The sequence below is a fragment of the Nothoprocta perdicaria genome, unplaced genomic scaffold (assembly GCF_003342845.1).
Source record: "Nothoprocta perdicaria isolate Ctin4 unplaced genomic scaffold, notPer1 scaffold_185, whole genome shotgun sequence".
NCBI lineage: Eukaryota > Metazoa > Chordata > Aves > Tinamiformes > Tinamidae > Nothoprocta > Nothoprocta perdicaria.
The window spans coordinates 792981-809345 of record NW_020455038.1 but is presented as its reverse complement, the minus strand read 5'-3'; the positions used below and the strand labels follow the sequence as shown (position 1 = coordinate 809345).

Below are 16365 nucleotides of genomic sequence, written 5' to 3'. Positions count from 1 at the left end.
AAGGGATGCACCGGGAATGGACTGGGAACGCAGCAGGCCGGTGGCCGTTGGAGCCAACGTGCTCCTGCCTTCCCAGGGGACGAGTGGCAAGTGCGCTTCGAGTGCGCACAGACCGAGATCGGCTTCCTGCGCAAGCGGCTGGCGCAGCTGGACGAGCGGCTGGAGGCCGAGCGGGGCTCGAGGACGGAGCTGGAGCAGAAGGTGAGCGGGGCAGGAGCTGCTCCTGTGGGAGACACCGGGCCCAAAGCTGGGAGCCCGAAGGACACAATAAAGGAAGGCGCGCTGTTCATGGTACATTAACAAGTGATAGAAAAGCAGCCTGTTCTTAGGAGCTCAGGTAATGCAACACAGCCCATTTGCTTCCAGATAGTTAGTGTGGAATTACAGGCTTCATTACCGATTTTGCTTATTTAAAGTCATTCCCTAGCACGGCAGCTCCCTGGCTTGTGGGAGCTCAGCACTTCTGTGTGCTGCAGATCCTTGGGAAATACCTGCCCCTTGTTCAGCCTGGGCTCTCCATTTGTGCAGCGAGGGGAGGAGATGCTCTGGTCTCCCCCCGGGGAGGGCAGGGGCTGGTCGGGGGGCGCGGGGGAGATGTGGTGGGTGGTAGGGCGCGCGGGTCGGTGCCTGCTCGGTGGCAGGTCTTGGCGCCAGGAGCTGGAGCAGGAGCCCGTCGCGGCGGGCTGGCGCGGCCGCTCACGGGTGCCTGTCCCCGCAGCTCGGCGAGGTGCGTGCCGCCTACGAGGCCGCCAAGAAGGCGGCGCAGCACGCGCGCAGGAAGTGCAGGCGGCTGGGCTGCGAGCTGCAGGACACGCGGCTGCTCGCCGAGAGCCAGCAGAGCCGCAGCCACGAGCTGGAGAAGAAGCAGAAGAAGTAAGACGTGCTGCCCTCCCTGCCCGTGTCACCCGCTGCCCCGGGGCTCACGGCCGGGCTGCCCCGGGAAGGCCCCTGCGAACCGGGTGCAGAGGAAGCTCCTTGTCCCTATCCCGATCCCCTCGCCTGCTCCATGTGCTCCGCAGCAGGGTGAGGGGTCCTCCTCCTGTGTAGGTTTGACTTGCAGCTGGCCCAGGCCCTGGGGGAGTCTGCCTTCGAGAAGAGCCTCCGAGAAAAGGTGACACAGGAGAACAGCAGCATCCGATGGGAGATGACCAAACTCCAGCAGAGCTTGGAGGTGAGAGGGAAGCACGGCGCTCCGCTGCGTGCCCTGCAGCCTCCGAGCAGCCCTGAGGACAAAGCCGTTATCTTGGCGCTTTCATCAGGGACAATCAGTTACAAACCAGGCAGCTTGATTCTAATTTCTTTTAGTGCAGCCCTGGGATGTGCCTGGTGTGTTTAAATAGCAGCATCCTCTTCTAGAGGGAAACGCAGTGGTATTTTGCAAGCAGAGCCCCAATCCTTGCACTTTAGCCTCCTAGGGGCTCCCTGTTTTCCCAAGTCCCCCGTACTCCTGTTGTGCAAAGCTGCTCCTGGTGCAGATCCCGTGGGATGTGGGTCCAGTACCTGCACAGGCGGGTGGTAGTGGCAAGCAGGACACCCCAAACACATCACTCCTTAACGCAGGGCAGGGAGGGAGGCAGCGGGTGCCACAGGAGGCAAGAAGGGGCGAAAGGGCAGGAGGGCAGCAATGGGGACCTGCCTGGTCCTCCCCGAGCAGCAGAAGGAGGCGGAGGCCCGCGGGCTGGCGCAGCGCGCGGCCCAGCTCGCCGGCCGCGTGGAGGAGCTGAGCGCGCCCAGCGCCCGCGACGCCCGCGCCGTGCCCGCCCTCCGCAAGCAGCTCTGGGACCTGGAGGCCAGCGCCGGCGAGCAGCAGAAGGAGCTGGCGCGGCAGACGGCCGCCGTGGAGCACCTGGAGCAGGTAGCGGCGCCGCGGCCCCGCCACGAGCCCCCCTGCCTGCTGCGCTGGCCCCCGCCGACCCGCCGCTCCTGGCCTCTTCCAGCTCCACCAGCGGCTCGAGCTGGAGATCGAGCGGGCCAAGCAGATTCACCAGAAGGAGCTGGAGGACAAGGATGAGGAGCTGGAGGACGTGCGGCAGTCCTGCCAGCGGCGGGTAGGGATGCGCCCGAGCGGGATGGGGACTGGGCAGGAGCAGGTCCAAGGGACCAGGACACAGACCCCGGGAACAGTTCTTGCTTTGGGAAGCACGGCTCCCTCTGTGTTGGAGGAGAAGAGAGAAAACCCTCACGGGTTAATCTCTCCTCTCACAGCACTCAGTTGCTGGTGGCCGCTGCTCTCCTTGCTCCGAGTACTGCAGAATCCCAGGTTTTGGGCAGGTGTCGGTCCCCGTTCTCCAGGGAGATGGGCAGAGGGGGCCTCAACCACTTGGTAGTCCCGGGTACCACATTCCTAAGGCAAGAACCAGGCCAAGGGGACCTACTCCCGATGGCCAGGGCCCAATTTCAGTGGCAATGAACAGAAATTACCCTTTCGACAAGGTTTTGGGAAGGTTGTGAGGTTGGTGGCCGCAAACAGCGCGGCCGCGCTCCCACCTTATCCGTGCTTGTCTCCCGCGCACAGCTCCGTCAGCTGGAGATGCAGTTGGAGCAGGAGTACGAGGAGAAGCAGATGGTGTTGCACGAGAAACAGGATCTGGAAGGGCTCATTGGCACCCTGTGTGAGCAGGTAAGAGGCTGGAGCCCACGCACGCGTCCCTGCAGCGCCGGCGCGCGCCCAGCACGTGCGCTCGCTGCTCCTGCTCCCCGCTAGCTCCGGGAGCAAAGCTGCTCCCTGCCGCTCGGAACACAGCCGGGGATGCAGCCGCGTGGGACATGCAGCCAGGCGCCGCGGTCCAGGTCACATCCCCTGTTCTGTTCCCCCTGTCCGGGAGCTGATGGTCAGAGAGGCGTCCGCTCTTCTTTTCTTTCTTCTTTTCCTGAGAGGGTGAAGCTAAGCACAGCTAACGCTGGAGCAGTACTATCTGCCCAGAAAAGCCGTTTATCAGGCCCTGCTATTTGCCGTGGAATTTTGTCCCCGGCACATTTGTTGAACAAATCCTTTTCACTCTTTAATGTGTGTATGGCAGTGATTGAAGTGCCTGTAATAGGGAGGGCGCACACAGCTGCTCTGTGTTAAATTGGAAGGCGAGGGACTGAATGCAGCTTCACTGAGGAGCGTTTATCAGATGGGGCATCGCTCGGCAGCGGGCTGGGAGCCGTGCTGCGTGCCGGCTCCCGCAGCCCACCTTGCTCCTTCGTGGGGCTCTTCCCTGGCTGATGCCTCCAAGCTGCCTCTGCTGCGTTGCAATTCAGGCTGCGCGTGCAGGAGAGGAGGAGCTCGTTATGCGGAGTGGCAGTAATTAACCACCACCTCCCCTGGTCACTGGCGCAACTTGCCAGGGTTTTGCCAGGTCTGGTGATTGTGTGTGTTCCTTAAAACCAAGGAATTTGGGAGCTTTGCAGTGCCGGGATGCTGGGCATATTTCAGGTAGACGCGAAATGGCCTAATGAGGCAAATCCATAAAGTCCCATTGGTTCTGGGCTTATGAAATGTTTTAGGAACTGTCAAAATAAATCTTGCTGTATAAAAGCAGGATATTATTATTACTGGTTTTCAGCGCGACACATTCCTTGTGTTCGGTAGAGCAGGCAAACGAAGACGGATGAGCGGAAGCAGGAGGAGGAGGAGGAGGAGGAGGAGGGAGGCTGCGCTAGCAGCTCCCGGCAAAGGCAGCCCCTGCTGAGGAGCTGCGGCCGCCTCCGCAGAGCCCGGGCTCTCGGGACAGGGAGACGGGAGGAGAGCGAGCTGCCCAAGCGGGGCTGGGGCTCTGGGAGGCGCCTCTTGCCCCGGGGCTCTGCTGTGCAGCCCGGAGAGCAGCGGGCTGCAGTGCTGCAGGAAGGGGCAAGGACACCCGCTCTGCTGCAGCAAGCCCCGAGCTGTGCTGAAAACGGTGCAGAAACTGCTGGAAACGGCTGGGATGGAGCACGGGGGGAAAGCAAACCTGGATGCCCGCTGCAGTGCGGGTATCAACACAGCCTGCTTTACCATGGACAGGATGCTCAGACCAGCTCATTAAAAAAGGAAAAAAAAAAAAAAAAAGCCTCACATTCAGAAAACTAATTGAGGAAAAGGAGGTGCCAACCATTCCAGCTTGCAGCAGATGCCAGCAGGCTCTGAAACAGGTTGCAGGGGCAAATGTACGCGATAGATTTTTGCCAGGGAGCAGAAAATAGGAGAACAGGTTTGAGATGAGAAGAGCTGCGGAAATGGGGCTAAGTGGAGAATGTTCTCACGCTTCAATTAGTTTGAGATCAAGCACTGGAACGCCGTCCCTGTTTATTTGGTGGCTTTCTAGCTCTCTCAGCCCTGTAACCATGGTTGCTCGCAGTCTGAGGGGGTAGCGCCGAGTTCTGTTTTCCTTCGTGTGCTTCCCACCTTGCCGTGTAAACGCTCCCGGCGCTGCGGCGCCCGGCCCCGCTGTGGGCCTCGGTGCTGCCGCTGCAGGCTGGGCCGGAGACGCGGCGAGGAGCAGCCCTTGCCTCCCAGCCGGGCCCGAGCGCCCACCCGGAGCCTCCGGGTGCTTTGCGTGGGAGATGTGCAGATAATTCCTAATGAAGCCTTTTTGATCGCTGCTCTGCATTTTTGTTCCTTCAGGCTCATTTCCTCGTGCCCTGGCTGTGTTTTCCCACCCTGTGATTTCCCCCACTAAGTTGTGGTGATTTTTCTCTTCCTTCCATGCCCTGACAACGTGCCGGGAGGTTGTAATTTCCCCTCAGCATGCCCAAGACAGGGACCGTGGCTGCCAGCCCTGAGCTGAGCCCTGCAGTCCCGGGTCCCGTGCGTGGCACAGGGGCTCTGCGAGGGGGCTGAGCGAGGCTGGCACCAGCCCCGTGCCCACGCACAGCGTCCCAGCCCCATCACCCGTGCCCTCGGTGCTCACGCTCCTCTCCCCTCCTCAGATTGGCCACCGGGACTTCGACGTGGAGAAGCGGCTGCGGCGGGACCTGCGCAGGACGCGCGCGCTGCTGGCGGACGTGCAGCTGCTGCTGGCGGCCGGCGCCGGCGCCGCGGCCGGCGCCGAGGAGCTGCAGAGAGCCCGCAAGCAGGTAGGGCGCTGGCACCTGGGCGCCCTGCTGCGCCCCAGCCTGGCCGGGGCTCTCAAGCGCTGATTGAGGGACTAGGGGAATGGGTGCCCTGAGCAAGGTGCTCCCAACAGCATCCAGCAAATCCACAGTGCAAAACTGTGGAGAATTCCCTGGCCTCAGCTCTGCCGCAGCCGCCTTTGCCTGTGCACAGCAGAGGCTAACGGTGCTTTATGCTGTGCGTAACCCTCGTGAGGAGCAGTGGTGCCCATGCCGCGAGGAGGCCCGGCCCTCATCGCCCTCGAGCGAGGGGAGGCTGCAGATCTGACGTGAGCGGTGGCTCCCAGCCTCCGTGCGAGCATTGCTCCTCTGGCCAGGGCTGCAAAGCGCCTCTTGTGCTGGCGAGCGTTTTCTTGAAAGAACTACTTCTGCGTAATTAAGATGACAGCGGAGAAGTATTGTTTCCTTTTCCCGTGTAGCCCCCGTTGATCTGCTCGACGCGTGCACTGCCTTCCTAGCCGCCAAGAGCAGCGGCGCTGCTTTCAGGCGCGTTGTCATAGAAATGGTGCGAGCGCGGCGGGCGCTGCCGGGCCGGAGCAGCGCGGAGCACCGCGCGTGTCGCGGCCGAGCCGGGGCTGCGGCCGGCCCCCAGGCAGCTCTGCGACGCTGTTTCTGCCCCTGGAAGGCAGACGCTCCAGAGGCACCAGGCCGAGGCGATGCAGGTGTGATCGGGGTGATAGTCTGGCACCAGTAACATCTGGAGTGCAGCTGCGCCGCAGAGCGCGAAGGGGAGGCCGGCCCAGAGCTGCGTGCGGAGCAGGGAGGTGCTGCTGCCAAGGGCACCCTGCCACGTGCCCGTTTGAAGGAAGGAGCAAGCATGCAGAAGTCTGCACTGCTTCTCGCGCTCACCAGGCCTTTAATATCCCCTTGACTCTTCTGATGGGAAAAAAAAAGGAAAACAAAACCAAATAGGCACAAATTCATGGCTTGCATTGGCTCTCGGGGTGGAGATAACTCTGAGCAGTGGGGAGTAAAGCCAGGCTCTTTCTGGGGAATCATCTGAAACCAGCAAGTGCCAAAGCCAGGATGATGCTCCTTGGAGGCTCCTGCTGCTGAGCAGCCCCGTGGTGAGTCCCTGGGTGGGCACGTCGGCCGTGGAGCAGGCAGAGTGCTCCGCTTGCCTATAGCCACCAAGCAAAGGGCAATGCACAAGGTCGCTGCTCCGGCCATGTCCTGCTGCGGAGAAAAGCTCCAGTGCTCAAATACACACGGTCCCTCGCAGAGCGGGGCTTGTGTGAGGAGCTTCTGCATTTGCTGGTTGCTGCCCATCTGCCCAGTGCTTTTGGGAAGAGCGGAGAAAAGCCTTGATATTGGGAATATTGAGTTTTGACGATGCTGCCAGCCCTGGGACTCTGTGCATTGGAAGAGCCTCACGATTATGCCATTGCTTAAATGGCAATGATTTCTATTGGCCTTTACGATGCGCTTCCCCAAATCCAATACATGCTCACAGCAGCCCACAAATCACTGCAAGAAGAAAAACTTTGCTAAAATGTTACATTTTTGTTAATCAAAATCCATATGGTCTTGAAGTGTCGCATTGTTTCTTAATAAGTCTGAAGCATCCGTTCTGCACAGGTATTTAACAGATGGTGTAGCGCCGCAAACTAATGTTGTTCATCAGTTCATACATTATGCATTTTTTGGGGTGGGAATTTCAATTTATTCTTCCCAAGTGGGAAAATTCCATTACGTAACGTGAAAGGGAAGCTGGCATTTAATGAGAGGCGCTGCAGATAGACTTGTGTCTGTGTTGAACTACCTGGCAGTGCAGGGCTTGCGTTGTGCCCAGCGCGTGGCTCCCGTGTCCCCTGTTGTTTGGGGACACGTGGCACCGTCTTGGGTGTCTCTGTTTGCTAGGGTGAGGAGCGCAGCAGCACGGGCACCAACGCTGCATGGGAATGCCCCGGGGCACGCGTGGCTGTGGGTGTGCAATGGGAATGCGGCTCCTTGGAAAACAGATGCCTTTGGAAGGGAAAGTCGGGAAGGGCTCGGTTATTGCCCTGCAGACTCCTTTTGTACTGGCAGAAATGATGCAGATTGGAAATCTGTGACCGTTAGCATCTCCCCCAAGCTATCGCTTGGGCAATATTGCTAACTGCTCCTGAGCTTTATGTAAAATCTGAAGTCTATTTTTCCGCTTGCGGAAGAAAGCAGGACGCGTTGTGTGTCACTGTAAAAGAGGCTCTGCAGATATATGAATAGATTGACTAGATAATTCATCCAAACGGGCTGGGTTTGGACACAGGATTGTAATTTTAAATAACAGCTTTGCAGGTTTTGAGAAGGACAAGCTGGGATGGGGCGGGACAAGTAGGGAGTTGTGAATAAGGAGCAAATGGAGGGGTTTAGTTTTGTTTCCTTAAGAAAAGGAAGAATCCCAAGCCAGCAAGACGAGGACTGGGCCTTGCTGCTAGGGCGGGGACTGTGCCCGCCAGCACGGCCTGCGTGACCTCTTCGGGGTGACACAGTGTCCTCCAGGTGTTGTAGCCCGCTTAAGATCTTTGTAGTTTTAATGGCTGGGCTATAAAAACAAAGAGCAAATTAGCATTTATAAATGTGATGTTTGATGTGTATTTGGGAATGCAATTTGTGCTACACGAAAAGCCCATTTGCAAACTCCATATCACGAATTGCTCTAATCAGGAATTACATGTAATGCAGCTAATTTTGCAAATTAATGATCCCAGCTCTACCTCAGCATGGCAGTGCCGAGGCAGGGAGAGGATCTGCAGTCTGAGGTGTGAACCCTGGTCCTCGGCAGGACGGTGCTTCCCACCGGGAGCCTCGCGTGGCCAAGCAGTGCCAGCCCCCGAGACAGCCCTGTGCGTGTCCTTGTTCCAGCCCTGGCCATGGGAAGGGAGAACTTTTGTTTGTAGGACAGGAATAGCCTGCAAAACACAATGGTTTCCTAGTGCGCTCTCTGCAGAAGATGCTCCGGGAGGGAAATACGGGCAGACGATGCCGTGCAACAAGAGGGGTGGCGGAATCGGCACGCGGTGCTGCCGAGGCCAAGCACCCTGGTAATTCCTGTCTCCCTCTGTTTTTCGCAGCGGGAAGAGAGTGAAGCAAGGTGTGCGGAGGCCCAGGCAGCTCAGAAGACCATGGCTCTGGAGCTGGAGAACCTGCACACGGAGCTGGAGACCCTCGGCCGAAACAAAAACCTGGTACGTGGCAGAGCCGCAGCACGTGGGGGCAGCCAGGGGCTGATCACTGTAATCAACAGATTTAGCTTAAAGGATGTGGCGGGAGATGCTGCCTAGTACTTTTTGGACTAGAGGCACGTTAAATCACGTAGAGCCCCGTGCTGGGTGCCTTCACGCAGGGAGAACATTGCTGCCAGTGTGCAGCAGCCCTCACAGATCCCCAGTGGAGCCGCGAAGCCCAGCGCCCTGGCTCCGGCTGCCTCTCCCTGGTTGCAATGGTGCATGGTGCAAAGGGTGTAAAAGCAGAGAAATCCCAGGTGGGGCTCGGAGCCTGGCACAGAGGGTCCCGGGCACCTGGCGGTGCCACTGCTGACGGGGGCCCCGGTTGTCCCTGGCAGCTCGAGGAGCAGCTCTACCAGCTGCAGCACGAGCGGGCAGACCTGCTGCGACGCCTCGACGAGGACCAGGAGGATCTCAACGAGCTCATGGGAAAGCACAAGGCTCTCATCGCCCAGGTAGGACCCGGTGCCCTGCTGCCTCCCCTGCCTAAGGAGGGTCTTGGAAAACCCATGGAGCCTTGAGGGTCCCTAGCAAGTCCCACCACACAAAACAGATACCTTGCTGGGAGGAGAGGATGTCTCCCATGTTGTCTACACCCACTCCTGGGGTTTGAATTTTCCTTCAAGAGATACCTTGATTATTTTCCGTCCTATTCCATCCTATAGGAAATCCTATAGGAATCCTATAGGAAATCCTATATCATCCCTCCTGGATTCTTTCCAGCTCTTTTCCTCACTCTTTTCTCAAGCGTTGCTCAGGAGGAGGTGACGGGCAGCCCTGCGGCTCCCTGCACAGTCCCGCATGGCCGGGCCCTCCCTGGGGATGGGGAGCGGAGATGAGGGACTCCGAGGCTCCCAGCGGAGCCCAGCGAGGCTGCCAAAACCCTGGTCCCCACTGCCAGGTTGTACAGACCTGGAATATGAATGTGGCGTGACCTTCAGGGCAGAAATGACCTTCACAAGACACTTTCTGCCCTAATCTGCGAATACTGGTTTCCAAAGTCAGGAGAGCTGCATTCAGGCTGTAGAAATAAGCTGTTTCAGTCAGCTTGTGATATAGGTGTGTGGGAAGTGCCACCCCCTGCCTAGAATTAGGCACAAGCAAGCCTTCAAAATTACCCTTCTCTGTGGCATTTGCTCCAAGTTCTTGGCTTTGCTTCCACTGCTGACATTTCCGTTTCCTCAGTCTGCAGCAGATATCGCCCAGATCCGGGAGCTGCAGACGCAGGTGGAGGACGCGAAGAAAGAAAAACAAAGTCTCCAGGAGAAAGTGAGTGCTGGCGGCGCCGCCTCGCTCCCGCTCCCGCGCTGCTCTTGCTCGCCGGTGCAGCCGCAGCGGGGTCCTGCAGCGTGTGCATTTAATTTTGAACACATGAGTAATCCCATTAACTTAAGTGCTTTACTGGAGCGTGGCTAAGCTGCCCGGGGATCAGGAGGGGGACGTGCCCACGCCGTGCAGGATGGATGCCGCTTTAAGAGATAGGCCAGATAAAAGACAACAGATTCCCATCGAGCAAGGTCAAATATCAAAGCGGAGCCTGGCTGGTGCTGGGATGGAGGACAAGGCGGTTGGTTTTGGAGGTCCTGGTAAGGGTGAAAGGAAAGACTTGACCACGGGTGGGTCTCCATGTGTGTACCAGCCTAAGAGGCTTGGCTGAGAAGAGAAAAGTGAGAGAGACAAACTGCTATCAGCTCCCTGGAGTGTTTTTCCTTAAAAAACACACTGTAGTGTCATGCATTTATTGCACAGCCTTGGTGCAGATGAATCCTTTGGGAAGCCTCTGGCTTTTCCCTAGGTCTGGCAGGTCTTGCACCTTCGCCTTGTTTTTGGCAGGGTTGTGGGAAGCCCTGTCACCGCAGTGGGACCCGTGTGGCCATAGGAGGCCCCCGGAGCCCACGGCACGGCGGTACCCGGGGCGGAGGGGCTGGGAAGGCGCTGGGAGGTGTCACGGCCGCCTCTGTCACAGCTGCAGGCGGCGGAGGCCAGGCTGGCACAGCTGGGACGCGCCACGGTGGAGCGGGCGCTCGTGGGGCGCCAGGAGGCCCGAGTGTGCGACCTGCAGAACCGCCTGGAGTTCCAGAGTGTGCAGATCAAGCGCTTCGAGGTACCGCGGCACGCGGTGCGGGTGGAGGGTCCCCATGTGTCGCTGCTTCATGGTTGTTATTTTTGCATGCTTTTTGCGTGGATTTTGCATGGTTTAACTAGCTCTTAGTGCCATCAGCGGGTCGGGCTGGGCTCGGGCAGTGGGTGAGCTCCATGCTGCTCCGTGCGCTCCGTAAGGCCGAGCCAGGAGCAGGCGCGGTGCTCCCGTTGCCATCCCCGCTCTGCTCCCAGGTGCTGGTGCTGCGCCTGCGGGACAGCATCATCAAGATGGGCGAGGAGCTGGAGAAGGCGGCCGAGTCGGAGGCGCGGCAGAAGGAGAACACCAGGTACTACCAGATGAGGATGGAGGAGATGAAGGCCGACATGAACGAGCTGGTCCAGAGGGAGCTGGAGTCCAGCCGCCGGCGCATGGAGCTGGTAAGGGGCTGCTGCCACCCTGGGTCCCCGCGCTCCCCCCTGCAGTGGCCGTGGGTGATGTCCCTCTGGACCCCGCCATGAGACAGGCGGTGCTCCACATCCGCGCTCCCCTATCTCACCTGGGGCTTTGATTTCTTGGCTCTAACGAACCCCAAGAAGTGCCTAAGCAGCTGCCCTGCGCCGTGGGCGCCCGGCCCAGGCGCAGCCCGCCAGGCAAAAATAGCTCCGCTCTCGTTGTGCTGCCTCTCCGCGCGCTTCTTTCCACAGCGTGTTTATTTTAGTAAACGGAAGGGAAGTGCTGCTTCCAAGCAGTAATTGAAAGATTGCGGCTGTGCAAGAAGCAGTTATTTTATTAATAATTTTTTATTTACCAAACAAGTAGATTTCACCCTTTATTTTCCCCCGAGGCTGCCAGCCTTTCGAACGCGCGCGGTGTGTTAGCGGTAATGACTTGCCGGTCCCCGAGCACGGCGTGTGCTCGCGCTGCCATCGCTGCACCAGACACCTCCCCAAAAAGCCAGGATTTCAAAAGCAGCAGCTCTCCTTGGCCAGCCCCAGCTGCTCCCGGTGGCGCCGGGATGGTGCCCGGCTCCCGCAGCGTTCCCGCTGGCACCGCGGGAGCAGCGCTGCCGTGGCTGCTCCCAAAGCTGTGTATTTACTGCAGCTTTGTTAGAAGTGCAATGTTTTGAAACACAGATGTGCTGTCTGCGGGGATGTGGATGGATTCTTTTAACCGCCTTTTTTGTGTTTGCGCATATATTTTTAGAAGCTTTTTGAATGTTTCATATAGAAATGTAAATCACAGACTTAGTGAGGTACTTGGTCTGCTTATCATGCTCCTGTTCTCACAACTGATGTTTTCCAAGAAATCTGAAAGGGATTTTAGAGATGCCTCCTTGGAAGAAGCCCATAAAAAGACAAGCTCCAAGAAAAAATGCTAAAGGGCCCTTGCATTTAGCCAGACTCGCAGATATTTGGGCTTATCCGCCAGGCGCTGCAGCCAGGGGCAGGGGGAAGCTGAGGAAAGGGGTGTCCCCGCAGCAAGCGTGGCCACTCACAGCGTTCCCGGCGTTTCCCGCGGTTCCCGGTGCTCCACGGGCGCCCTGCGAGGCGGCGCCGGCTCCGGCAAGCAGAGCTGTTCGCCAGGCCCTGTGGACTCTTAATACGTTAAATAAAATATCGCAGGAGAGCTGTGATCTCCGAGCCCGGCTGCGCTTGTCGAGTGGCTGCCTGAGAGCATCAATAGTTAATAGAAAGCCACTTACAGCTCAGCTCCTGTTAAATCTCACATCAATTATAAATACTGCATGAATTATTCACTTAACATTACTTAAGTCTAGGTCTGCACCTCACATTTTTTTATTTATTTATTTGAATAAACAGTTGTGAGGCCCTGGGCTTGCAGGAGAAGGTACGGATTGCTGGGAAGCCCTGAGTGCAGCGTGCAGTACTTGCTGTACGGATTTGGGTTGAGGTTCAGCCTTTTCTGAGGTCCTAAGACTTGGAAGCTGTGTGTAAGGATTGATACCGGTTCCGTGTGACAGTCCTCACCCGTATCTAGCAGTGTGAAGCCCTTGGAAACCCTTTATTGCTGTGGGAGGTTGACACTGCACGGCGCCAGGCCCCAGGCAGCCCCTTCCCTTCTCCCTCTCTCATTCCCTACGTGGCTCTGGGCAGTGGGGAGGCAGCAGCCTCCTCATCCCTGTGACATTCACACAAAGCAGGGTAAACACAGGGAAGGGACGGGAGCCTGGAGAGCGGCATGCCGGGCAGATGGCTGTGCCTTATGAATTTTCTGAGAAGATGAGTTTTGAACGCTTTCCAGGCTGGTGCCATCGCACCCAGGGATGTATGTTTTCCGTTGGAGCTGGTAGCGCTTGGTCTCGCTTCCCTCTGTCTCGTGTACAAGGCATCTTCCTTGGAGCTGTAGCAGGATGTCCGCCCGTGCCGCATGCTCCTAGAGCTGTTGTGCCAACACCCGGCGTGTGGAAGGCTGGACCCAGCTGCCTGCTCCCCTCGCGCCCCAGCAAGAACTGAATTATAGAAAGGGCAGAGAGATGGATTTCCAAGTTAGAGGAAACCCTCTGGAGCCTAAAAGCAAGCCCTGGTCCCTTATCGCATCAGGCATGCAGGCGCACTCGTGCTTGTGCTGCTGCGGGAGCTGCTGGAGATGCTGCCCACTGCACGGGGCCAGGGAAGGCAGGAGCAGAGCCTGGACCGTGCAGGCTCTGGTAGGGGCTGGGATGAGCTGCCCTCGCTGCCACACTGCAGGACCCGCAGATGTGACTGTGCCGGTTGGGCGCCCAGGGAGCTGGGCACGGTCCGGGCTGCAGGGCTGTGCTGGGAGCGGGGAGGTGGGAACCCTGCTGAGTTTTCCAGCCCTCATCTCCCTAGACGGAATCGCTTTGAGTGCCCACGGCGCCCTGCGACTCGCCTCGTCGCATCGGAGCTTCCCTCACTGAAAGCTGAAGTGCGGGCGTTAAAATATTCTGCACATGGGAATTTTTCTGAGGCGAGAGTCACAGTGTATATAACCTTTTTTATGGTTCTTATGATAGAAGATATCCTTCATGATTACAGTCACGTTATCACCATGCGATCCAGCGCCGTGTAGCATATTACAGTCTAGTATTTATTAGAACTTTTTTTCATTTGCAGGCTTTAAAGGTTTCAGTGAACTTGACAAAAGAAATAGGAGCTGTTTATACCCCTAAGCAGGAGTGCCACCTCCCCCTGCTGCTGTAAAGGCTCTCGCCGGGGTGGAAATAAATCCTCTGATGTCTCTGCATCCCTCACCGCCAGCCGTGCTCTCTTCTGGAGCTGCTCTTTTCTTAGAAGTCGATGGCTTTGGCTAAATGTAACTACGATTGCCATCAAAAGCAGTCAGGCTTTGGATGTGAGCTGGGATGATGGGGAATCTGTTAGAGAAAAGCCACGGTGGTGCTACTGCGAGCCTGTGCAAGGCAGGTGGTGGCTGTTTTGCCATTAAAGCAGTAAATTCCGCAGGAAATCATCAACACTTGTGGTGCAAACACCAATTACAGCAGCGCTGGTGTTGGCGAGAGCAGACGCAGGCACTAACCTCGTCTCCCTCGAGGCTCCCGCGGCAGAAATCCCGTCACTTCAAACTTTTGGGAAGCCTGAAGTTAATTACTTAATTAGAGATAATAATGATTGATGAATGCTGCAGGTGTATGCTAAATTATTTAAATAGAGGCAACCCAAATTGCGCTAATTAGATTATGCTTCAGGTGGGTGTGAGCATGCACAAGTTGTGTTGCAACAGCAGAGCCCAAACAGGCGTGCAGACGGCAGCGGGTCGGGCATGCGATGCTCCACACTGGTGTCCCATGAAGTATTTCACCAAATAAGATGAAATAGAAATTAAGAAGACAGGTTTTACAAACCTAATGTAGAGGTGGTTGCAAAACCAGGTTGATCACTGAGAGGTAAATAGAGAAATGCTGCTGCATTAAAAGGGGAAGGTGCCTCCTGCGTTTACATCTGGGCTGAACCGCCACGTGCTGCAGGTGCCTGGCAGCTCGCTGCGGGGGCAGCGGCCGGGCCCTGGGGTGCTTGGTGCCACTTTATGTTATAAAGGTGATTTTTTTGCACCGTCAATTTAATTAAGCTCTTGTAATCATTCCCTTCCTTGAGAAAATTGCGTAGTGCAGCTGTGCTAGGTTCGAGTTTAGGAGGAAGGGGCAGGGTGAGGCTCTTGCCTGCGGTGACGGGTTGCGGGGGGGGGACACTGCTGGCCAGGGCCCCGTCGGGACACGGTGGGCACCGCTCTGGGCGGCTGCAGCTCCCGCGGCCCCGTTCGGCGGCTGAGGTGCCCGGGGGCTTCTGCTGCTCCCCGCAGCACTCGGACGCCGCGAGGCGCCCGCCTGCCACGCGCTGCCGGTTAGTGTGGAGGAGCAGGGAGGAATTAAGTGCAGCCAGTGAACTGCGCTTGACATGCACCATGTCCCAGAGCTGAGGGATTAGGTCAGCAGAGGCCCTTGTCAGCGGGTTTGGAGGTCCGGGCTTTGCACGTAGAGGTTGCTCCACTCCCTGGCTGAGAGGTCCCAGGCAGCGGATTCGGCTCCGTGCGAGCCAGGTGCAGGGATCCAGCACGGAGTCCCCAGGGCAGCACTGAGCTCCGCGTCCCTGTGTCCTGCTGCACGTTCCTGTGTCCTGCTGCGCATCCCTATGCCCTGCTCCAGGTCCCAGGGCTGTTCTGCATCCCTGTGCCACATCCCTGAGGCTGATCCATAGGGAGATGGAACACAGCACAGGGACCTGCACCATTCCCAGCCCGTGTGGAGAAATTTCCAAAGGGAAACAGTTCCTTCCCACACTTGGGCTTTGCCCTAAGGGAGGGAGAAGAGGCGGCTGCAGGAGGGACATCGTTGGTGTCGTGGTGCTGCCGTGCTGGCCACCATGGATCTGTGCGTCCCTCACGGCCTCCCGGCGCCTTCCCGACATTCCAGCCCTCGTGATGCGCCCTGACAGCCCGGCAGCCCCTGCGCCGCCAGTCACCCCTCGCCTTGTCACTGCCGAGATGCCCGTTTTACGTGTGGCAGCTTCCATCAAGTTGCATTTGCAGCTTGTGCCCGCGCTCCTCTCCCTCCCTATTTTCTCTTCTCTTTTCCTCTCTTCCATGTGATGGTTGCAAAGCTCTGAGGCAGATTCCCTTCCCCCAGGCCCCAAAAAGATGTAAAATGACATTTCAAAGGTGGTGGCCAGCTTTCATGGGGCAAAGAGTGAGGGTGGGGCCAAGTGCGAGCTTTGCTTGCTCGCTGGGCGAGGTTGGAGCTGGGGACATCTGCATTGGGGATGTTGCATTGGGGCACATTGCACTGGGGACATTGCACTGGGGACATTGCGGGTGGGTTGCAAGCGACTCCCTGTGCACGATGGAGGCAGGGCGGGGAGGGAGCCGCGGGGTCGCCGTGGCGGGTGGTGCCGGCGCTGACGGCAGCCCCTGCGCAGGAGGCGCGCGTGGACGAGCTGGCGGCCGTGCGGCAGGCGCTGCAGGCCGACCTGGAGACCTCCATCCGGCGCATCGCGGACCTGCAGGCTGCCCTCGAGGAGGAGCACAGCGGCGACGAGAGCGACGCGGACAGGTAACGCGCGGCCCGCGTGCCGCCGGGCCCGGCCCTGCTCCCCTGCGCGCGCAAAAGGCGCTGCAGCCGCAGGGTATTTGGCCGTGCAATGGGTTGGGTTGGATCCTGCAGCCCCAGTGCCCCGGGCACCACTGAGGTCCAATCCTGCAAATTGTTGCACTTAACGCGAGCAGCTCTGCGGCCGCTCGGTGCAAGGTGGGCGCGCTGGCTGCGAGCCACTGCGCAGGTGCAGCACTCAGCTCTCCCTCCTCTGTTGCAGCGTGCTAACGGCCCGGGAGTCGCTCTGCTCCAGGAGAGACATGTAAGTGAGCCCTATGCGCGCCAGCCCGCTGGAGCTTGGGTGCCTGTGAGGTGGGCTATGGGCCTGCGGCTGCCGCGAGTGTGCTTGCCGAGGGACTGGGGTGCACAGTGTCCGTGGGGGCAGTGATGGATGCACTGGGGCAAGCTGGGTCCGC

At 58.4% G+C, this 16365-nt stretch overlaps 1 protein-coding gene across 1 annotated transcript in view; it reads left to right on the top strand.

Moving 5' to 3' along the window:
- The window catches only part of MYO18B (myosin XVIIIB), a 54695-nt gene that overhangs the window by 33272 nt on the left and 5058 nt on the right, over window positions 1-16365 (top strand). The window contains exons 28-41 of the mRNA XM_026036706.1: window positions 77-201; window positions 719-873; window positions 1048-1171; window positions 1655-1855; window positions 1938-2048; window positions 2516-2620; window positions 4894-5040; window positions 8130-8243; window positions 8621-8737; window positions 9468-9551; window positions 10249-10386; window positions 10617-10802; window positions 15777-15910; window positions 16170-16211. Of these exons, the coding sequence (XP_025892491.1) occupies window positions 77-201; window positions 719-873; window positions 1048-1171; window positions 1655-1855; window positions 1938-2048; window positions 2516-2620; window positions 4894-5040; window positions 8130-8243; window positions 8621-8737; window positions 9468-9551; window positions 10249-10386; window positions 10617-10802; window positions 15777-15910; window positions 16170-16211 (1783 nt within the window). The remainder of the gene's footprint in view (window positions 1-76; window positions 202-718; window positions 874-1047; window positions 1172-1654; window positions 1856-1937; window positions 2049-2515; window positions 2621-4893; window positions 5041-8129; window positions 8244-8620; window positions 8738-9467; window positions 9552-10248; window positions 10387-10616; window positions 10803-15776; window positions 15911-16169; window positions 16212-16365) is intronic.